The 22,324-nt window shown below is 40.0% G+C and overlaps 2 protein-coding genes across 4 annotated transcripts; one reads left to right on the top strand and one right to left on the bottom strand.

Moving 5' to 3' along the window:
- Positions 1 to 6,286: 6,286 nt before the first annotated feature.
- On the top strand, positions 6,287 to 7,652 carry dio3a (iodothyronine deiodinase 3a). The gene has a single exon (XM_040042878.1). It carries the CDS (start codon positions 6,324 to 6,326, stop codon positions 7,107 to 7,109), a length of 786 nt encoding a protein of 261 aa, XP_039898812.1. The 5' UTR covers positions 6,287 to 6,323; the 3' UTR covers positions 7,110 to 7,652.
- A 4,855-nt stretch (positions 7,653 to 12,507) lies between these two features.
- LOC120740320 (protein delta homolog 1) lies at positions 12,508 to 22,094 on the bottom strand. 3 transcript variants are annotated; one of them, XM_040042594.1, is made up of 7 exons: positions 21,884 to 22,094; positions 21,737 to 21,754; positions 21,350 to 21,429; positions 21,076 to 21,139; positions 20,487 to 20,617; positions 19,576 to 19,717; positions 12,508 to 14,698 (listed from the first exon to the last, which is right to left on the bottom strand). In XM_040042594.1, exons 3-7 carry the CDS (start codon positions 21,399 to 21,401, stop codon positions 13,912 to 13,914), a joined length of 1,176 nt encoding a protein of 391 aa, XP_039898528.1. In that variant the 5' UTR covers positions 21,402 to 21,429; positions 21,737 to 21,754; positions 21,884 to 22,094; the 3' UTR covers positions 12,508 to 13,911. The 3 variants fall into 3 exon arrangements, with proteins under 3 accessions (XP_039898528.1, XP_039898527.1, XP_039898529.1); XM_040042593.1 differs by having other exon boundaries at positions 21,737 to 21,751; positions 21,884 to 22,093; XM_040042595.1 differs by lacking the exon at positions 21,737 to 21,754.
- Between the last annotated feature and the right edge of the window lie 230 nt (positions 22,095 to 22,324).

The raw sequence follows: 22,324 nt of genomic DNA, 5'->3' as shown, positions 1-22,324 counted from the left end.
AAGTAAATTGTTAAAACGCTGTTTCTTCAAAGACTTCTTTTCTGGCGTGCTTAAACTGAAGGACTACTTGAATCGTCTCGTGAGCGATGTGACCAGCAAGATGAAACAGATTATTATAACACGTTGGTTCACTCCTCATTGGCTCGCCAGTTGCTGAGATACAAACAGCCCATGGGACAAGCAACAGCAGTTCATTCAAGTTGAGCGTGAACACTAGTTCTCTTTGATTTAGACGGGGTCAGGGAAGGTGAAGCAGAGGATGGGGAAGAGGTAGATTTTTTATCCTCTATTCAATTCAGTGCAATGAGAGAGAGATATCAGTGACTTGAAAGAGAAGGAGCAAGCATTGAAACTTATCATAAATCTGTTTTGTGGGTTAGTCTTTATGATATTCCATCAGTTGTGGTTTCTGGAGTTTCGCCATCTCAACAAGTAAGCAGCAGAAAAAGGGCTGTTTTCCCAGATCTGCATTGTCCTCAGATGAACCTGGAGCCACTGCCAAGAATCCAGCAAAGTTTATAGGAGGTAAAAGTAAGTAGGTTAGAATACATCTCTGGTTTTCAGCAGCAAGAACAAAAGAGTAATTCCTCAAAGCAAATTTAGGCACAGTAGGTGAGCCTTTTTTCCACCAGCACACTTCTGTTTTTGCGCTGTGAGAAAGTAAAGAAGGTTTAGATAATAGAGTGTTAATACAGTTTCAGCGTGGGGAGGAAGCAAAGGGGGAAGGAGTAGGAAGGTTGGCGGAGGGAGAAAACGGCTCCGAAGTGAAAGAGCTGGAGGATTAAACGACGGCAGATATGTTAAAATGTCTCCCAAAAAAGAGAACGGCAGATTGAGGAATGGTGAGTCAGCTGCTGAATTCATTACAGTCATGTTTCTGCTTCCCAGTCTAAATGAGACGCCCAATAAAGAAGCAGCCTGTCATCACACGCATCTCTTGTAGCAGTGAAACATACCAGGCACATTATAAGCAAACGTCCCATTTATTCTCTTTAAGTCAAACATCAGGTCTGTGCAATATGAAGTCTGATCAGATGCCACTGTCCACGCATATTTGAACACTTTTAAACACATCTAACAGGATTTAATTTGTAGGTACAACACGCTATCGATAATGTTACGATTACATTAACAACGCCGATGTTTCCTGTTATTAATTTTTTGAAATGTCTGCCTTTGTTCAGGTCGTTGAATTGGTTGTTTTTGCTCAGCCTATAATCAAACAAATTAAGATGCCAAAAATTTCTCAGGTTATACTTGAGCTTAAGAAACATTCAGTTTTAGGTGTTAGATCAAGTGGTGTTTAATATTTAAGGAAAAAGCATGATGCAGAAAATATGTAGATACAGTAACACATACTAGTATTTTGTGAGTTTAAAATTTCCAAAGAAACAAAGTCAGATAGAAAAAGGAAAAAGGCCAAAATAAGACAGCATACCAAATGAAATAAAATTAGTCTAATACTACAGCCTGACAATAAATCCTGTATTCATAAATTTCTGTCGAAAGGCTTCTCTGGGGTTTAGGCTCTTCTAGTGCATCCTGCAGGTGCTCAATTGATAATAATAATAAAATTCTGTGACCTGATGTGGGGTCAGGTCATGCTTCTTGCTTTTTTGTTGATTACCTCAAACCACTCTTGGGAAGTTTTAGTATTGCGGTGGGACATGTTGCTCTGCTGCTGGTGGTCCCTGCTGTCAGGGGCTGCCATTTCCTTGGGGGTGTGCATTTGATTCGCAACAATATTTAGGTGGGTGGTACCAGTAAATAACGTCCACACGGATCCCAGGATCCAAAAATTCCCAGCTGAGTATAGCATTTACGAGATGCAACGTGATGATCAATGTTATTTACTTCTGCTGTCAGTGGTTTTAATTTTGTGGCTGATTGGTGTAAATAGCATCATGAAACCTCACCATCAACACCTGCCTGAAACAGTTTGAACAAAGCTAAACATTGTAATTGTCATGATAAAGTGATGACTGACTGTGGAGTCAAAACACAGATACACAATCTTAGCAAAATGGTTTGAGGATTTCTGAAAAACTCATACGTGTCTCTGTCGGATTACATAATAACTGATATATGATCTTGAGAAAAATCCTTTTGTTAAGCTGATGAACCGCACACACACAAAAAAATTGGACAGCGATATCAACTTACAGTTTCTCTTCCCTCCATCTGCTGACTGACTCATCAGAATGACTGTGACCCACAGACAAATGACATCTTTACTTGTGTGGTTTACAGACGTCTTGCAGTCATATATGACATGGATTTACCGTAACAGGAGATTAGGGCTTAACCGATATACCATGTGATCTCTAGACCAGGAATGCTTTTGTTAAATAAGCACACCAGACCGGTAAATGGCATTTTAGTCTATAATGGCTAATATGTATGACCAGATGTTAAATCCCTGTGGAGCACAAAAAGATTTTAAACAGAACACCCTTCGAAAAGCATGGTCGGTTACTGAGTCATTAACATTGATCCCACAGATTAATGGACATGGATCTGATGAGGATATATGTGCTTCCTATGTCTAATCATCTCATGTGTAATAATATCTGCTCTGCATCAGAGGGGTGAGAATCTCTGGCTTAAAATGATGTCATTCAGTTGCTTTTATTAAGGTGTAAGTTGGGTTAGAATCGTTTTTCTTTGTCTGCCATTCTATAAAAAATCCAATGTGATTAGCAGCATACATACAAGAAGAAATGAAAGTTACTGCTTTCCTTCCGGAGTTGCTTAATTTGCACATTTGCTTTAGCGTTGATGCAACAAATGAAGCATTACTTCCCGTGAGAAGATATTTTTTATTTTATTCCCAGTTGTCACATAACACATGCAAAATATTGCTACACGTTCACCTGGGATGCTTCAAATTACGGAGGAAATAAAACATGCACATGTCTTCTTCTTCTCGTGGTGATTCTGTTCCTACTCATACCTTATGAAATTTTAAATAAGAATTTGAAAACACATTAAACACATACATGGTACAAAACATATAGCAACTACTGTAAAGAAAATTCAGTTTTTTATTGCCAGAATGTGAAAGAAGTTTGTACAAACTTATGAACTGATTATATTATTTGACAATGTTATGCTGCAGTGTTTCCTGATAATCAAACTAGACAGGATCTAAAGGAAAATATGACACTTCTAAAACAATCTAACCAACTTGTATTTTCATAACCGTTAACTGTTTGCTTGTGTTTTTGACAGAAGCTACACATCTAGTGTCTGTTAACTGTCCGATGTGTCAGCTCTGCGCTAGCTTAATCCACAGGCTGTTTGGGTTTTTAAAAAAATCCATAACATGCAACATTACTCCGAGAACCTGCCTTTAGTGGTAGTATCATCCTTCCCTCTGGAAACGAGTTGGTGTCTTTTTTTTTATATACGTGTTGCTCGTGTGCCTGTTTATTTCGATGGGTGAAATCTCACTGGTGTTTTATTGTCCTTCCCCGGTGAGAATGCCACTTTATTAAAAGTCTTTTAAAAGTTTCCGATACCTCCTTTAACTTGTGTTCTTTATAATTTGTCTCTCAATTTCTAAGGCTTCTTCTAAAGGTTTATTTTTGTGAAAGTCTCTAACAGCTGTGGTGAGAAGGTTTGGAAGGATTTTGGATGTATTGTTGAAGAAATCACCCAAAGTCTTGTTCCAGTGTTTGCTTTAATGGGGTGTTTATTGATATTCCGGTATACAGCTTAGAGACACAGACAGTGGGTCTGTGCAACATGTTGTAAGGTTGATGAGATCGCGATATCTGGCAGACAGATGACAGCAACAACAGGGTGATGAAATCAAGGAGTCAAAACACTCGAGGGTAGGAAACTGTCTCCACTGCAGTGTTAGAAACAGGATGGGTTGCAGGTTAGTAGATGATGTAGAGAAGTAGTCACATTACATTTTTCTGTGGTGAAATTCAGTAATCACATTACAGTTACTGAAATTACTTATTTAATTTCCATTAGTCTTTCAACTACTTGCATGATGTGTGGATAACAAAAAGAGGGGCCCTTTCCCTGCATCGTTTTGCTACTGGCAGTGTACTTAATTCCTGTGGCGGGAGAGCATCTGCAGCATTTCACTAGTAAAAATATGAACATGACTTTCAGTTATATTAAAGAAAAGGACAAAAACATGATGGCAACGTGCAAATTACACAAAGGCCAGAGACAAGTCTGCATTGCTGCTAACATGACATCAACTTTTTCCAAGCATCTGCAAAGACAATGTGCTAACACTAAGCTAGCAGCAAAGAACCTGAAGCTGAGTGCATACTGAGTTCATTCAAGCAGCCAAAGGTTGATTTTCAGCAGGTAACAAACACAGTGATCAGCAGGTGAGCTTGTAGCTTTGTAGCCTCAGTTTCTACCTGCAGCTGTTTTTTACATTTTTTTGTGCATGTGTGGCAGACTTAAGCTGTTAAGTGCAATGATTTGATAATCAGACAAGATGAGGTGTGAATTCCAACACCATAACTATTCATTATTTGAACCTTTATTGTCATATGAATTGAGTCTGTATAGACAAAAAAATAGCTAACTGGCGCCTAGCTAAACTCTAGGCGGGACAGAAACCCTAAACCAAAGTCTGATGAGCACCTCTTCAGTAAAACAACATCTGTGATTGTTCTTCTTGGGAACAGGCATTGCAAAATCAGTACACTGATTAGAATAAAACCTCTGAAACAAAATAAGACGTAATAGACTGTAACTGTATCTTGCCTGTTCACAATGCTACATGAATGACCAGTGTAGACCTACGGCATTTTATCTTTCAGTCTGTGAATAGATTCAGTAGATAACTCCAGCATGGTCTCCCCATCTTAACGTGCTATTGTTGGAAGCACATGAAGAAACTAAACACAGCCTAGCCCTAAAACGACATCAGCTGGTTGTGGAGGCCACAATCTAAGCTGTGTAAAGATTCAATAGAGTACAAAGCTTAAACCATCCTTTCCTCTGTGTGGTTTTCCCCTCTTGATGGTTGCCTACCAGCTTTGCTCAACCATGTGGTCTGACAATACAACAGGATAAATGGAATATCAATGAAATTTAGAGGTGATTGGTATAAAGCATACATGGTGAGAGGGTGTTGCAGGCAAAGCAGTGAGATGGCATTTCATTTTTTGAGTTCAGTCAGCCATGCCCATCCGATTATCTCAGGCTCAAAAAAAGTGTATTTTCTTTTTCAGAAATGATGTCAGTGTATGTTATCTATTTAACTAAATGACTTTTTTTTTCCCTAAAATGTTGTTATCTGATTATGAGTATTAAAAATTGTGATGTAGTTTAGACAGTCTGAAGTCTACATTGAACTAGGCCATTATTGGCTGTCTGCGTTTAACAGACAGTGTGCACATGGCCTGTCTAATCTTGTTTTGTGGTACAGTCCGCCCGACAATGCCGCACAGTCTTTTTACATGTGGTAGATATTTTTGTTTCTTGTATCAGACAACTGGCACAAAAACAGTGGAGACCTCAGTCCTTACACCAGGAAAGAAAAAAATCAAAACAAAAACCAACAAAAAGAAATCAAAACAAACCAAAGGTGTTCCACATTTTTGGAGACGTCTGAGTGAGGTGAGGAGCACTGGCACCCTTTTACTCAACAAACAGATGTGTCCACTTGTGTTGTGATGGAGGACAGAAGAAAAGGATTTGGGACGCATGAAAAACAATTTTGGCTGAGAATGATTTCAAATGTAAGACCTCACAATTCACAGCAGGAATGTGTTACTAGTTTGAGTTTAAGTTAAGAATTATGAGAAATAAAAGCTTTTTTTTTCTTTTTAAAAAAAAGTGTTTGTTTTTATTAAAAAAAAAAACATTTGTCTTTTTTGTTTTCCAGAGTCAGACTTTTAAGCTCAGATTTTTTATGATAAAAATTTCCTCAAATGTAACTGCCCCCCCCCCCCCCCCTCCGAATGTCACATTAATGATTTTGCGTATCCTTATATTTCTCCCACAGTTGTACCTAACTTCATGCAGCCAGACTTGCTTTTAACATCTCTTTTGACATTCTGATGATTAAAAACAAAAACAAATTATATATGAGAGACTGCCCATAACGCAGCGCTTTGGTGCACCCTATCCAGCACCGTTGGCTTTTGGCTGTGACTACAAGCTGCGGAATTGACAGAAGGTAATCCCCGCCATGTGAGGCCTCGACCCCGGTTTGGAGGCGGGGTGTGATTCATTCAAATCTGCCAGTGCTATAAAAAGAGGGGAAGTTGCAAGTAACCCAACTTCAACCCACAAGATCGTGGCATAACGCTAGACAAATCGGGTTGTTATTAGAGGTGATAATGAATACTCTTAAAACTATTAAAAATGCAATAGTTTGTTTAGTCCTGTTGCCTCGTTTTTTGGTGGCAGCTGTCATGTTTTGGCTGCTTGACTTTTTATGCATAAGAAAAAGAGTCTTCTTCAGGATGAAGGAGCAGGAGGGCGATGCCATTGATCCTCCTCTGTGCATATCGGACTCCAATCGGCTCTTCAGCCTTGAGTCCCTTAAGGCAGTTTGGCACGGACACAAACTGGACTTCCTGAAAGCAGCGCATCTTGGACAGGTAGCGCCCAACACCGAAGTTGTCCAGCTGGAGGATCAGCGGCGCAGCCGTATCCTCGACTACGCACAGGACAAGAGACCGCTTATCCTCAACTTTGGCAGCTGCACCTGACCACCGTTCATGGCACGTCTGAAGGCTTTCCAGGAGGTTGTGAGGGAGAATGCAGACATAGCAGACTCTTTAGTTGTATACATCGAGGAAGCACACCCCTCCGACGGCTGGATGAGCACCGACGCGCCATATCAGATCCCCAAACACCGGTGTCTAGAGGACAGGCTGAACGCTGCGCAGCTGATGCATCTGGAAGTGCCCGGCAGCCTGGTCGTGGTTGACAGCATGGAAAACTCCTCCAACGCTGCATACGGAGCTTATTTTGATAGACTTTATATCCTGCAGGAGGGAAAGATAGTTTACCAGGGTGGTAGAGGACCTGAGGGTTATCGGATCTCAGAGCTCAGAGACTGGCTGAATCGATATAGAGACGGGCTGGACAGATCCAATAACCAAGTTATACACGTGTAGATTAATTTTCACACTTTTAGAGCTGCTACTTAAAAATAAAACAACATATGCTGCATTTTTTCAGTATTGTAACTACCCTTAGATAGATTTTCATTAATGGTTTAAGTGTATTTATTTTTTCATAAGGGACTGAATTAAAGAAAGGTGCTGTATAGGGTGTCCTCCTTCCTTTAATACTGGACATCTATACATCCTCTTAGGACCCACCTACAAAAGGTTAGTTTGTTTGGACTTTGGTGCCGAACACATGCACTTTGTATATGTCTGTATACGTTCTTTTTTCTTCTCGTGGAAATGCGCCTCTATGATTTTTTCCCCCACTCGGGACTTAGAGATGTGCGCATCACTTTGCTCACCAGTATTGTTATGAAGTTCGGTTTTTAAATGGGATAAATCCAGAGAACCGATATTGATGTTTTCCATACTAATGAGCAGAGTGAAGATGGTTCTCTCTGCCTTGCGTGGCGCAAAAAGACTTTGTAAATGTTCCGTTTTATGGATGGCGTTTTATTGTATCCAATAAATTCTTTGGTTTACTCCTTCTTTTGGGCTTTTTTGTTTATTTATTTGTTGTAAGCACAATACTTAAAGTGGACAAGTTAAATTATTGGTGCCTGCATGCAAGCCAGGGTTATGGCATGCGTGTGTGTGGCTTTATATTGGCGTGTGTGTGGCTTTATATTTTGTTTTTACAATGAAGCATGCTGTGTACAGATTTAACTGCCATTCGGTCTCGTAGAAGTGAAAGACGATTGCTCATCTGAAAGATGTTTTAGATTAAATCTTTCTCAAGAGCATAACGGTAATTTTGTTTAAATTGAATCAATTTCAATATTTTTTTCTCTAAAATCAGCCATTTGCTGCAAGCAAGTTTTCTCTTTGCAAAAATGGTGAAATATTGCGTCTGTAATTAGTGGTCAACCACTTAAACTATACAGTTGGTTATGGTGGGATGGCACTAGGAAAAAAAGAGAGAGGGAGAAAAAATCCATTGTTCTCCACACCCCCACCTTCCTAAACCTTTGACCTCTTACAATTAAATGAGGATCATCAGAGTTTATCCTATTATGCTAAGTGATACTTCCACCTGCAAGGGTCTAAATACACTAATGTTTTCAGGGTTAGCAAACCAATCCCACAGCAGAACACAGTGAATGCAGAGTCCTTCAAAACGTCAGACGTCTGCAGCTAATACTGAATATCAATGCCGTGGCATCGCCCGGTCTAAAAACATGCATAATGATTTGTAATGATCTAATGTGATTTAATTCAGCCATGCAGCGTAAAAAGTATAAAGCTGAAGAAAGAGCTCTTCTGATGCTTCAGACACAGGTCACAACGCAATGAAGACACAACAGTGGGCAATGGCTTGGACACAGATGACTCAGGAAACCAGATAATAACTGTGACACAGCCCTTACATGGAGCAACATCTTGTCAGATGATTTGGTTCCCTGTGTGGTTATTATTCATAGTCAGCTTTGGGATACAGAGTCCTTACCTCCAGCAAGGAGGCAAAGTCACAACCAGGGGACAAATCACTGTAGACACAACACAACAAGCTTTTAGAAATGTAAATGTATTGACGACACAAGGATGCTCTTTGTTGTCAAAGTGGGTATTTTTTTTTTTCCTTTGTCAGAAAACGGTTCTTATGAATCACGGCTTTGAAATGAATCAGAGTTTGCTCTAAATATCATTTGGTCTGTGAGATAAGTGGGTGGAGTTGATGGAAATGAAAGGAGGCTTTTGTTATGGTTCAGGAAAACTACATCGCTCTGATTTCTCTTATATCCAACACACGGCAGTAAAACAGATAATGCCCTTGCAGTTTAAAGTATCTGGCCACCAGGCCTTTTTCAGTGTCTGTGGTCCCAGGATTAGACACTCAGCTTCTGCAGCCAATTGCACCCCACATTAGTCTCCCATAATAAAGAAATGTACTAAAAAATGTTGTTGAGCATCACAAGAGCATAAATATTGCACAGATAAAACGGAACCCACCTTGGTTGACCTGACAATAGTTTATAGCAGACATCTTTTTGTTTTAGGAACTCACAAGCCCAAAACATTTGGCGCCAGAGTAACAGAGAGGAGAATTAAGTCCAGCACTGTTAAAGAACATGTTGCTGGTCTGACTACAGAGGCTTACCAGTGACCCGACTTTACGGCTCATCTGGAACACATTTAACACACAAACACACAGTATTTATGCGGAGCTGACAGCTGACAGAGGGGTACCTGCCTGAGTGAAATATAACTTTCAGTGTATCCAGTGTGCACCCCTGAAAAGAGACCCCAACTGGAATGCTTTAGATTTGGATTCTTGCCATGTGTGATTTTCCATATGCTGAGTCTCATCTCTCTGTGGAGAGGCAGACGGGAACAAAGGGTTAAGGGTCTCAGGCTGAGTGGTGAGATTTAACTTTTGCTGCTCTGTTTTGTTTTATGACTTGAAGGGAGCAGACTGGGTCTGCTGAGGTGGTTTTTTCTGCTTCCCTGGTCAGCTTTGAAGGTGAGGGCCCCTCTCTCCCCAGGGTCATAACTCCACAAATGAATGTCTGGTGGTGGGGAGCGAGGGGGGCCTCAGCACACACAAAAAGGTTTCAGGGAAACTAGCGTGTTACTACTTAACCATCTTTTAAACCATCTAGTTTATAATGGTCAAAAAGAAATCCAAATTCTGAAGTGAAACACACAAATAGAGGCACTATATGGAAATAAGAAGTGTTGCATTATTAACATGAACTCGTTTCATGTTTTTTTTTTTTGCAGTACAGATGCTAAAAGATATTTCAATTTTCTGTTTAAGGATAGGTTTAGTATGTGTGTGTTTGTGTGAGTGTGTGTGTGTCAGATGAGGGATATGCAGGAATACAGCAGGAGTCCCTGAAACATTTTCCAATGAAGCTCAGTCAGCAGTGAAAAATGGCTGGGTGTAACTTGGAAAAAACACCGATTGTCACCCCAAACGTGAACTGAAATGGCCTGGCAACAAAGTGGAAAATGATCTGTTATGTGGGACAGGCAGCACTCATCCCAGAGTCTTGTGATGGCTTGCATTATTGTGCAGAAGAAGAGCAGCAGAATGGAAGCTGCAAAACATAACCTACATATTTTTACAAACTTACCAAGTATGCAGTTTCCATACATTACAAATATATATTATATATAGGAAATATTAAAACACTAATCAAGCAAAACATTTAAAAAATAATGGTTTTGTATAGATTTAATTGATATAGTGGCAGCTGTCTTGTTTCCAGATGTATAAAAACTGTGTATAACTTATAATTAACTGATGAAAGCAAAATGCAGTGTTTTCAGTGCATTGAAATGCTGCACTCGGTGTCCAGCTTGTGGCTATAGCCTTTCCTCTTTCTTTAGATGGATGACACCCTGTGGCCATACTTGGTGACTGCATAGCTTTTTTTAGAGCTGCCTCAGACTGAAGCACAGTGAGTGGAACACAGCTGAACTCTTATTTTGATGTTGGAGAGCCTTAATGGAAAACAGAAAGCCTCCGACTATATTGTTAAAGAAATGTCAGTCCTACTTGAAGAACTGACGATGTGTTTATCATTCTGATATTGCAATGAACAACGCTTTAGTTGAATGTTTAGTGCTGGATTCTTTAGATGTTATAATAAAGTTCTATGTGATGAGCTTTTAATGTTCAAAGGAAATTTGCCATGTCTCTGGCCCACGATGGCAGTTAGAGGAAACTGTTTTAAATATTTAGATGTTAAAGCCTGTGCACAATTATTCTCCACTTATACAAGTGTTTTCACTTACGCACCTCTTTGGGCCTTTTCTGGGGACAATTTAGGGATGTAGAAGTGCTCCATAAAAATCTGCACACTCCCTGCTCTTGGTTTTGTTGCACCTGTCAAATTCACAATTTCTCCTCGCCTACAAAATCATGAGTAGTCGGGCCTCGTCATATCTTAATGACCTCATTGTTAGCATGTTATACTTAGTTATGCTGCAGTAAGCTTAGATTTCTGTGGCTTCCCATCATGCTAAGCCTTTCTTCTTTCACTCTTCATATGTTTATACATCACTATTGTTCAATCTCCCCCCACCCCCAGTCAGTAGCTGCAGATGGCCGCTCCTCCCTCAGCCTGGTTCTGCTGGACGGTTCTTCCTGTTAAAAATCAGTTTTTCCTTCCCACTGTCACAAAGTGCTTGCTCTAGGGAGTAGTCTGATTCTTGAGTATTCTGATATTATAGGGTCTTTATTTTATAATATAAATCTCCTTGATGAGTCTTGTTGTAAATGTATGTTATCTGAATAAAACTGGATTGAATTGCAGACATTAGATTAGGAAAACTTCATCCGGTTATACGCTGTTTATAGTTTTATACACTGTTTATAGTTTACAGTCTGAAATGTACACACGGTGGATCAAACAGCAAGTTTGAGAGGTTGTAACTTGGAACAAGCTTCTAGTCACTACAATCACTTCAGCCTGGCACTTTCCTGCTATCTGTTCTGCTTCTATTCTTTAAAATGGTAATAAATGCAAATTGAGAGTTACACTATTATATCAAAATTAAGTCAAAATGAACTCGACATGAAACAAGAGAGGCAGGATCTACTACTCTACTACTAACTTATTATTCTCATTAACACACAGTTTGAAGAAACTCTAATTTCACCTTAAACTAACCGGGCACATAAACACACAATTCGACTGAAACAATTTGAAACTGTCTTTGTCCTGTTTACTGTCCTTCGCTACAGTCTCCAACATACACTGCACTTGCTATCTTTTCCAGCCATGGTTGATAGTATAAAAAATAGCAAACACACGATCAAATCCAAAGATCTAACAGAGAAACAATGTATCATAAAAAAGAACTTATAAAAACATCTTTATTACTATTTGTAGAACATTTTAGGCTTTTACGAGGGGTTGACCTGCCAGATTTGACATGGCTGTCTGGAATGGTGCCGTAGAGGAGTAATGTATAACTGTACCAGAAGATGGAGACACAGACTGGTATCTGAAACCTTTACAGCCAGTGGAGGCGTGTGGACAGAGCCTTTATTATCACTCTGCTGAGAACCATCAAGACGGCCTTGGGGAAAAATTTATGAAGGAGATCAGAGCAGGAGAGCAGATGTTTGCATGATTTTAGAACAGGTGGTGGTGGTGCACTCGCAGCATGTGTATCAGTTGGACTTTGCACTGTTAAACAGCTGATGCACTGTATGAGCCTTGGGGAGGATCTGATCTTGTCTCCAACTCTCTGTTGTGTGAAGAAAATAGCAGTTAAAAGCAATAAAATCAGGACCAATGACCAACTAAGGTGGAAATCAAGTCAAATACAAGACTAAAGTCACCTTTGTGTGCAAGCATGTGACACTGCAAGCATTTTAGTTAGGCGGACACATTGTGACATATTTTATTAAAAGCGATAGACAAGCAAACGTTTTCAAAGTACAACAGTGAATTATCTCAGAATAATACAAGTCCTAAATGACTGTAATTGCAACCTCCTGCTAGATAAACCACTTGTACATCATTATGTTTTACTTCTGCATGTCAGAAAATGAAATGTAGATAACCAGCCAATTAGAGAGTTATGATAAACAATAAGGAGGCTGAAGGGGACTTACTGAGAAAGCGACAGAATCTTTAACCTTGAAATCCCAGCAATCCTCATATCAGCAGTGATGCTTTACACACAATACTATTCACATCAGTCTGCATATTTCCTGTGTAACAGACGTGTATTTTCCATATTTTGACATATATTAGGTTTTCATGGCAATCACGTTTCCTCCATTCAGAGTGGATGGCCATCTCATGCGTGAAGCAAACTAATAACACTGAAACAGGTGTTGCAGTATCAATTTCAGGGCTCATTGATGCATAATAACACCGACAGTAAGACGCACTAGTGGAAAATCTTATAAAAGCTCATGGAACACGAGTTTTAGAACGACCAGGTATTAATCATTGATATAAATAGGTGAAAACAAGTTAGCAAAACAAATAATGTCATTATATCAGACTCGACATCTATACTTACCTTTCAAATTAATGTCTGATATGATGCAGTGGGTAGCAGCTGTGTGGTATATGAAAAAGTAAATTACCTTTTTAGACATCTGAAATACATTTATTACATTAAAAACAACATTTTTCATCCCTGCAGGATTTGCACAGCTGTTTGGGTGGCATGTAACACGATCTATAGCCACGTGTTATTTGCACTGAAAACACTCACAATATGTATTTTTGCATTTATAAAGAATCTGGAAATTCACAACATGCTGTATGAAGGTGGTTTGGGCTACAATAAACGATGACATCTTATTTGCTTATCTTTGAAATGAGAGATTGCAGCTCTGATGGTGCTCATGACAGTACAAACTAAAAGTCAGCAGCTCAGTCACTTTGTACTGACTATTATGAATTCAAATATATTTTTCATTTTCTTAATTAACCCCACTTCCTAATTAGATCAACTCATGAGAAAGAAGTAAATAGAAAGAGGCCACGCAATGACATATTTTTAACAACATGCTATGTGAGAGAACATGTTTCACATAATTATACATTTTAATGGTAATTTTGGGTTAAAAATACATTTACAAACCAGTGTCATGTATATCCATTTGGCCCAGCAGACTTTACATTCAAACATGTACCGGGATAGCCCACCAGCTCTCGGTTATACACACTTTAAACACAACTGCACGACAGTCATAGCTTTTTAATCACTGCTATTTTTACACATTCACATTCGACTTCTTCCAGGGAGTGTGGGTGAGGACGAGATGATTTTATCAGATGGAGGTGTAGTGCCTCCCAAAGCTGGTGAGTCTAATCTTCTCTGGCAGGATGATGTTTACCGAGTGTTCCGCCTCTTCCTGGCTTGTGCTGCCAGCTTCTCTCAGCAGGTGCTCCCTTTGCTGCCGGACAAGCTGGCTGTATTTGGCATTCGCCAGCCACGTCTCACAGCGGCCAAAAAACACAATGCCTGTAGTGCCCAAGATGACCAGGCAGGTGAGCAGTGCTAGCAAGCTGAAACAGACAAGCTGACCATGCGTAACGAGGACACCGGACGAGTGAACCGTCTCCTTCAGGGTGATCTTGAGCAGATCTCTCTCAGGTGGTCTCAGCAATTTGTGGAAGGCATGAGCGGGGAGGGAGTAGTGCTGTGGAGTCAGAGCAAACACTCTGTCCACAGGCTTGGCAGCAACCGGCTTGGATCTGTTTCTTGGTCTGTGCTGCAGGGAGCATGTGGGACCTGTAAACCATTTCTGGCAAATGCACCGGAAGGTTCCATCAGGTTGACCGACACAGGTGCCCTCGTTGGCACAGGGCCGCCCGGCGCAGGGAGAGAGGCTGGTGGTGTCATTACAAGTGAAACCAGTGAAGCCGTGTGGACAGACACATGTGAAAGTCAGGCCATGGTTTGTACAGTTGCCACCGTTGAGGCAAGGGTTAGGCTGGCAGCTGTCAATGCCGATCTCACAGAAGTCTCCGGAAAATCCAGGGGGACATAAGCAGGAAGAAAAGGCTGCTGAGCCCTCGGCATCCACACATGTGCCTCCGTTCTGGCAAGGAGAGCTGGAGGACAGGACATAAGAGACATAAAGGAAAACAGAGTGTCCTGTGATTTACATAAATTTAGAGCAGTACAGTGCATGCTTTAGCCTGTGGTTATAAAACAGCAATAAGCAGGGGGAAATTGGTTTAATCATACGTGTCGATTTCAAGGTAGAGATGTTAATGGCAAATTTACAGGAATAATAAAGGAATCAATATTCCTCAACAGGGGAGAAAATTCCTCTAATCTTAAAGCTACAAAAAAATCTCACTGAATTACCAGAAATATGAGTTTTCACAAAGCTGGAATAAACATTTATTGTACACACATGGTTGTCCTTTCATTTAAGGATTTGATGCATTTGATGTTACATAAAATGTAAAAGTTCAAGGAAAGTATAATTAACAATGAGCAAAATTAGTGTTCTTGTTAAACGCAACAGCTCCTTCCGACAAACATGAAATTCAAAGTAAGGAAAATGCTGTTGCCTGCTGTGTTGCGCTTTATGTGTTAACTACATTTCTAAATAACAATACAGTTCCTTATCAAACATTTCCTTGCTTCTGTCCTGCTCTGTCGTGCACAATTGCACAACAATTGCCTGACCTCAGTTTGTGCAGGATGAAAATGATAGAGTTGATCACAGCATTTCCAGATATGCACATTTCTGTGGATTTAAGACAAATATGGCAGATAAATACCGAGGTAATAAACTAGTAGTCAAGCTAATTACTTTCTAGAGAGTAGGAAAGTTTTATAACTTGTTTTTGAAGAAGTGAGAAATGTATAATACATTACTTTTTTTGAATAATGACTCTAACACTGTGATGAATATGAACTGCTACTAGCAATTATTTATTTATTAATCTGGGGGTTACACTCATGATTATTTTCTTGTTCTTCAGGAAAATAAAAGGTCAAAGATGAGGCTGTATTGATAAATACCCAATACACCTTTTGAAACTGCTTATTTTGACCAAGCTCCTCTCTTTTTACAAAAACACACAGTTTATTAGACAATTTAGACAAAAAAAAGCATCAGACCTTCACAAACAAAAGGCTGAAACTGAGACACAACTGCAAAATTACTAAATCAATCGAAGTCAAAACTTGTAATTGCTACTGCACGTAATGCTTATTAATACTGTGATATTGATTTCGGTCATTTCTCTCAGCACTAATGGCTTATTTTGTGCAAATTAAAAATCTGTACGAGTATCATGATGACGCCTCAGCGCTGCATCTGCTAATCTTCTCGCAGCCGTATAAGCAGCAGATCTGATCGATGTAACCATGCTTCACAAAGTGCATGATGAGAACCTGGGATAAAAAGTAATCAATATCTGTAGGAGTATTTCATGTAATTACACAAGTCTCTAACACTGTGCCTCAGTGAGTCAAAAGAATAATAGCGCCATCCTTTTTTAGAAGCCTCTGGTGCCTCGCAGAGGAGCTGATTAATGAAACCTCGTGCAGGGTTTCTAATTGAGATTAATTCCCCCAGAATACAAGTCAAGGTTCAGTTGTCTCACTGTTGGGATTAAATGATTATTTTTTTAACCAGAAACAAAGCCAAAAAAATTATCCTGGATATAGCATTATTAACCACTGAGAGAAGTCCAAGCAATGCACTTAGCTGTATGACATAAGATGTGGAGATGGATTTGCTGCTGAGGGCAGCACAGTGATGCCTCCCAACCTGCGAGGAGCTTATCCAAGGCTGGATTGGATAAGCGATTAAGAAAATGAATGGATGGGTAATTATTTTTGAAAATAAGAGGAGAGCTGACAATTCTCTATCGATGTTATGTAAGTTATTGAGTTTTAGGTGTATTTCAAGTCAACAACAAGGCTGCCTGACAGAGGAAAATACATGCTGTGGTTCAGAGTGTGGAGGGCTGTGTCAGACAACTGAATCCCCAGAGAGTCTTTTATATTCATTTGACAGGCAGGAGGAAGATTCCTTCAGGGACCAATTCTGTCTGCAACCCATCTGTGTGCAGGCACGGGATGCAAGGCTGTTTTTGTTGTGATATTATCTCAAATGTCCAGGCAGGGTTTGTGTTTAAAAGCATCACCTACCATTGAACGGATGACCAGATTAATACTCAAATGTTGCTCATAAGCCAGTAAAAGTGGAACATTTTTAGGAATGTGACTCTAACAGTTTAAGTAGTGGTAAAAGCAAATAGATGTGATTAACCTGAGAAACTTATCTCTAAGTTCAAATTTAAATTCTGTGTTAACATGGCAGGGCTCTTTGCAGCCTATTTTCCAATCAGAAGTTGCTGGGTAGACTAGTATGAATCTTATATATCGATAATATTGGATATTACATTAAAAATGACAAAACTCTGATTGATTTTGAGTCTGTTTACAACAGTTACTATTTTTTGCAGGTAATGAGGCCCCCGACAGACATGAGTAGATGCTCTAAAATTTTCCTGGCGATGCTCTCCCGGGGCTTCGGTACAGCCAGCTGTCATGAAAGCAGTCGCGGATTTCATCATTATGCAAATGATTTCCAGCCTGTGCATTTTCGTGCACACCTGTTGTTATCCAACTGATTTTGGAGAACCACTGATATCTCTATGATAGAAGCCTGCTTTGTTGCTGTCATCTTTTTGACCCCCGCCTCTTCCCCTCTTTGTATATTGACATTCAACTCCACCTAAATCTAAAAGTCAACTCGCAATCAGCTGGGAGCCCCGCGTGAGCTCTGTTGTGCTTGGACTAACACTGAGACAACACACACTCACAGACAGTGAAATAAATCCATTGAAATGAAAGCTCAGACTTAAGAGATTAATGAATCAGATCAGTCGTTTTATTTTAAATTTATGGTGCTGAAGAGCGCACAACAAAACATCAAAATGTAACTGTCCAAATATTTAGGCCTTTGGAACAATCATATCAACGAGTGATGACCCTTGTGCTACGGTAATATGATATTTCTGAACGATCTGCCAAAGGCCTTGAAATTCATCTTTGATACAGACGGATGTTAAGTGCACATCAGTTGTGTTCTCCAGCTGCCAAGGACGAGCGGATTACTGGTCACATTTTGAGTGATGGAGTATCCGAAATGTGACAAGCAATTATGGTGTATTTGATCTTGAAAATTTGACTTTAAAGGATGAAGCCTCTGAAGTGGGATGCAGCTTATGATGCTGCCCTGGTACACACAGTCAGCTACTATAGGGAGGAGCACAATAAACATAGCTGCAGGGCTACAAATTTACTGAAATTCTTTCTTTATACAACCGAGCTGTCTTGGATTTGACATGAAGGGGAATTGTTTGCCCAAAGCCATATTTTGTGTTTGTTTTGGCTAAGTGAGCCTCATCATCTTACACATTGCAGTGTTTTACAATTGCTGGTTGAAAGTAAAGCGTGATTCCATCATGCAAAAAAACAACAAAGATCAAATGAGTACAAAGCATGGTATGAATGTGACACTGGGGTATTTGGCTGCAATTTACTTCATGGCTGACCGTGTTAGCGACCAACAGTTTAAAGTTAGTGGAGAAGGACATTTGATACAGAATATGGGCATAGCATCTAGATCTTAAACTTAAGCCAACACAATATGCATTATCTCTACTCTTCAAGAGGGCCAGTTGCTCTGATTGGAAGAAGTGCTCTGATTGCATATAAGTCAAGGACTGACTTTATTCATGGCCCTGAGTAAATACTTTTCTTATGGATTCATAGTGTTAATCAATATTTTCAAGTGTTATTTAGTCCAGCATAAACTTTAAGTTGTACATTATGTTCCCATTTAAAGTGGAACTGATGATAAATCAGTGCAAGCTTTAGTCTGTGGCTCTCTTTTGATTGGCAAGTCATTTAATGTATGAGTGTGCAGTTTGTTCCACCTCTTGCTAATCACATCTGGTTTAAAAAAAACAAGCTGGCAATAGCCGAAAGCTAAAGGCAAGGCTTCAAAAAGGTTATGATGATCTATTATATACAGCCAGTGTTTGCAAATAAGCCATTTTTTGTCACGGTTCCTGGGTTTTGAACCAGGGCTTTTAAGTTTGGGGATTTTTAGGTTTCTCTATTTTTCCTTTCTGTTTTCCCAGTCATGTCCCCGTGTCTCTCTGGTCCCTCAGTGTTTTGACTCCATTGTTGTCTGGTTTCCCTGTTTGTTCTGGCAAGTTAGTCCCGGTCTCTCTGTTTATCACTTCCTGTTTTATCTCGACAGTCCTTCATCTCACCCGCGTCATGTTTTGCATCCCCCGTCTCGTCAGTTAGATTCTATTCAGCTGTGTTCCCCCAGGTGTTTCCACTCACTGCCTCCCTCATGGTGTGTGACTCGTTGTCTGCCTGTGTAGCCTCAAGTCAGTTTATTCCTGCTTAGCTCATTTTGTGTTTTTTGTTTCTTTTGCCCTTTTGTCAGCGTTAAAATGAAGCTGTGATTTTGAGTTACGATAATCTGCTGAGTCCTGCATCTAGAGCCACACTCTGTTCACCGCAAACCCGTTCCCATGACACTTCTGACAGATATAAAAATACTGGCGGCCGCCGGTGCTTCCCCTCAGGCTCCTACTAGATGCACTTGTGGTACGAATTTGAAAATCCTATGTCGCCTCGTTCTAGAGTTGACATGTTCACCTACCCAGCCAGTGTTGTGATAATAATATCCCATCACCCTTTTACAGCCGAGGAGGTAAAAGGTGTGACTGTTATGTTATGTTTACGATTTGTTGCTCTATTGTATAGTATTGTACATTGTATAGTATAGTCTGAGGGCTGATATACCTACCTGCACGCATACTAAATAGCAATAGAGCAATTAGGAAAAAATAACCATAAAACATTTGAGGGACCATAGGGGATAAGACTGAAAATAAGTATTCCCCTGCTTATGAACTCAAATAAAAGTTTTTTGTACCCATTTGTAAGACAAAGTCCTCTCCTCCGGTGGCAGTTTTCTCCAGAGAAGCCAGGGGGGCAGACACACAGGTATCGTCCCTCTCCGGTCTCTATGCAAGTGGCATTAATAGCACAAGGCCTGGATGAACACAAGCGAATATCTGTGGTAAAAAGAGAAAGGAAAAAAAATACTAATAAGTATGCTGTTTTTAGATCTTGTGGGTTCTCTCTCTCTCCCTGTGTCTCTGTGGCTGATTTTTCCTCTCGTCTTTGTTTCCACTCTCACACTACAGTCCCCACCACAGCATCTTGTCACCAAGAACAAAACTGAGAACATAACCAACTGCGTTACACAGGCAAGTGGCTCATATGCTCCAACAGAATAAAAGATGCACTATGCGTGCTGATAAAGAGGTCACACTGAGCTGGAAGCCAGAAAAAAATCTCTCTTCTTCTTCCTTTGTTTCTTCCTTTGTTTCTTCCTTTGTTTCTTCCTTTGCTCCAGGGTCTCCAAGTCCTTTTGTGTGATAATGGCCACTATAGATACTATGATTATAATCAAAATCCTTAAACGAAAATAGGGCATCTAATTAAATGTTAATGTGACTTTAACAATAACATTTTCATCGGGGTATTTTCATAAATTAATAATGCATGCGTTATTCAATGGCACAAGTGGAGGGGAAGGTAGTTTATCATGAGGATGTTGGCAGTTTTATTAGGGGTTTCAGCTTTCCTTGTTGTTGGCAGATTTCCATAGTCAGATTATTTATGCTCTTGGGAAAAATACAGTTAACTATATTATAGAGACCAGTCTGATCTCTCTGGACCCATGTATCTCTAGAGCTCTGTGACTCACCCTGACCTCTTGTATATCAGTATTGGGGGCAGATTGAGATAGGAGTGCCTGGGGAGCCTAATGACACTTACCTTGGTCACACAGGCTGCCCACCCAGCCCTCCTCACAGATACACTGCCATGCCTTCTCACATGTGCCGTGCAGACAGCCAGGGAAGGGCACACAGTGGTCACAGTTGTCTCCTTGCCACCCTGGTTTGCACCTGAATGAGGTTAAATAAAGGCATTAAATCTAAACTATTAATACACCACCCAATGAGCTTCGCAGTCCTGCTCTTGGTCCGATATTATCTGCATGTTTTTACAATTAAAGTGACATCAAATGCTGCGATTTACGATTGCTGTAATTGGTTAATCTTTCTAAATACCCACAGCAACAGGGTACAGTCATTTTGGCTAAAGAGTAGATTCAGAAGGTTTTGCCAGAAACAAAAACATGAGGAAACCTTTTAAATTATCTGTCGGGATAACAATGCTTTTTACTGTTTAAACAAAGAACAGACTTGGCAGCTGACTTACACATAATACAAGCGCCAAAAACAGAGATTCACTTGGCTGGATTGTTATTGTATTTCTCCAAAAGCCATTTTGCCATTCTATTTTACCTCAGGAGAACTGAGGTAAAATAGAATCTACACAGAAATCTGAGGTCGTTCAGTACCTGCACTTCCCTGGCTTCTCACAAAACCCATTTTCTGTGCTGCACCCTGCGCTGCATTCCCAACCTTTGAGAAAGGAAGACATCAGCATGTTGGCATCACAATAAAAAAACACACACGAAAGATTCACAACAATAAAATATTAAATCCCTGGTCTTCTATTTCCACGCAGGGAGAAAAGGAGTTGGGGTTGTTTCTTTTTTCTTTTTTCATGAACTGACTCAAATCTCTTTGTGTCGCTGTCAGCTGTCTCGGCTGATCGAAATCTAAGATTACCTTTGACGATGTTTGTCACGGAGAGAATTAAGACCACAGCTGTGAGATGCATCGTAATTTCGAGGAAGACCCCTTTTGTCCTGCAAAATACAAAGCAGCTGATATAAAGAGCCCTCGCTTCGTGGAGAAGCGACATCTTCCATCTAGAAAAAGGACACTAGTTAAAAGTTGATTTTTGAAAAAAGAAAACCACGTTAAGATTCGTTCACAATTAAGAGGATTCTACACAAAAAGATCTACATAGCGCTTTTAGATTTTTAGTTACGGGATTTTTTTTTTTTTTTAAATACACTGAGCTTGACTTTAAATATAAATATAAATGCATATGCATATATATATTTGGGGGTGATTTACTGTTTTCCTGTTTATTTTTGGAAACTGACGCACCTGAACCGTATGCGTCTTCTCCCAAAGGTATCCATTACGCACGAGCACGCAGAAAATGAGAAAAGACATTCATTTAAACACAATCTTCATCTTTTCTTTTCTTTTTAATAAAAAACAAAAACCTCTGACTTAAATGAACTGCCTTACCTATGTCGCCCAGTCGTTCTGCTCCCAAGTGACTTCGACCATATTTCACAGGTTTGCTTTTTTCTGCTTTCTTTCCTTTAATCCAAGCAACGTGCTAATGAAAGTGATACCACAGGTGTACTCGTGGTCTGGCTGTTGAAGGTGGACCTGAAGGTTTTGACGGGACTGCTGCATCGTGAAGCGTCCCAGTGCTGCATGCTCCTCCCACCTTCTGAGGGAGAATGCGTGCACCAATCTGACCCCGTGGGAGAGAAGTGCAATAGTTGTACAGTAGTCACATTAGCTGGCTGGCTGACTTTAGTTTGCAAATGTCTAACTTTATGTCAAGCGATGAATGAGGTCTCTGCGATTCATTTAAAACAAAGGAAGAAAACAAGAAAGAAAACAAACGAACCTATGTCTACGGATATCTTGTTTGTTTTTCACGCAATAATAAATTAT

This window comes from Simochromis diagramma, unplaced genomic scaffold (assembly GCF_900408965.1).
Source record: "Simochromis diagramma unplaced genomic scaffold, fSimDia1.1 OVJJ01000304.1, whole genome shotgun sequence".
In the NCBI taxonomy this organism is placed as follows: Eukaryota; Metazoa; Chordata; class Actinopteri; order Cichliformes; family Cichlidae; genus Simochromis; species Simochromis diagramma.
Note: the sequence above shows the minus strand (reverse complement) of the source record. Positions and strands in the feature narration are given on the sequence as shown.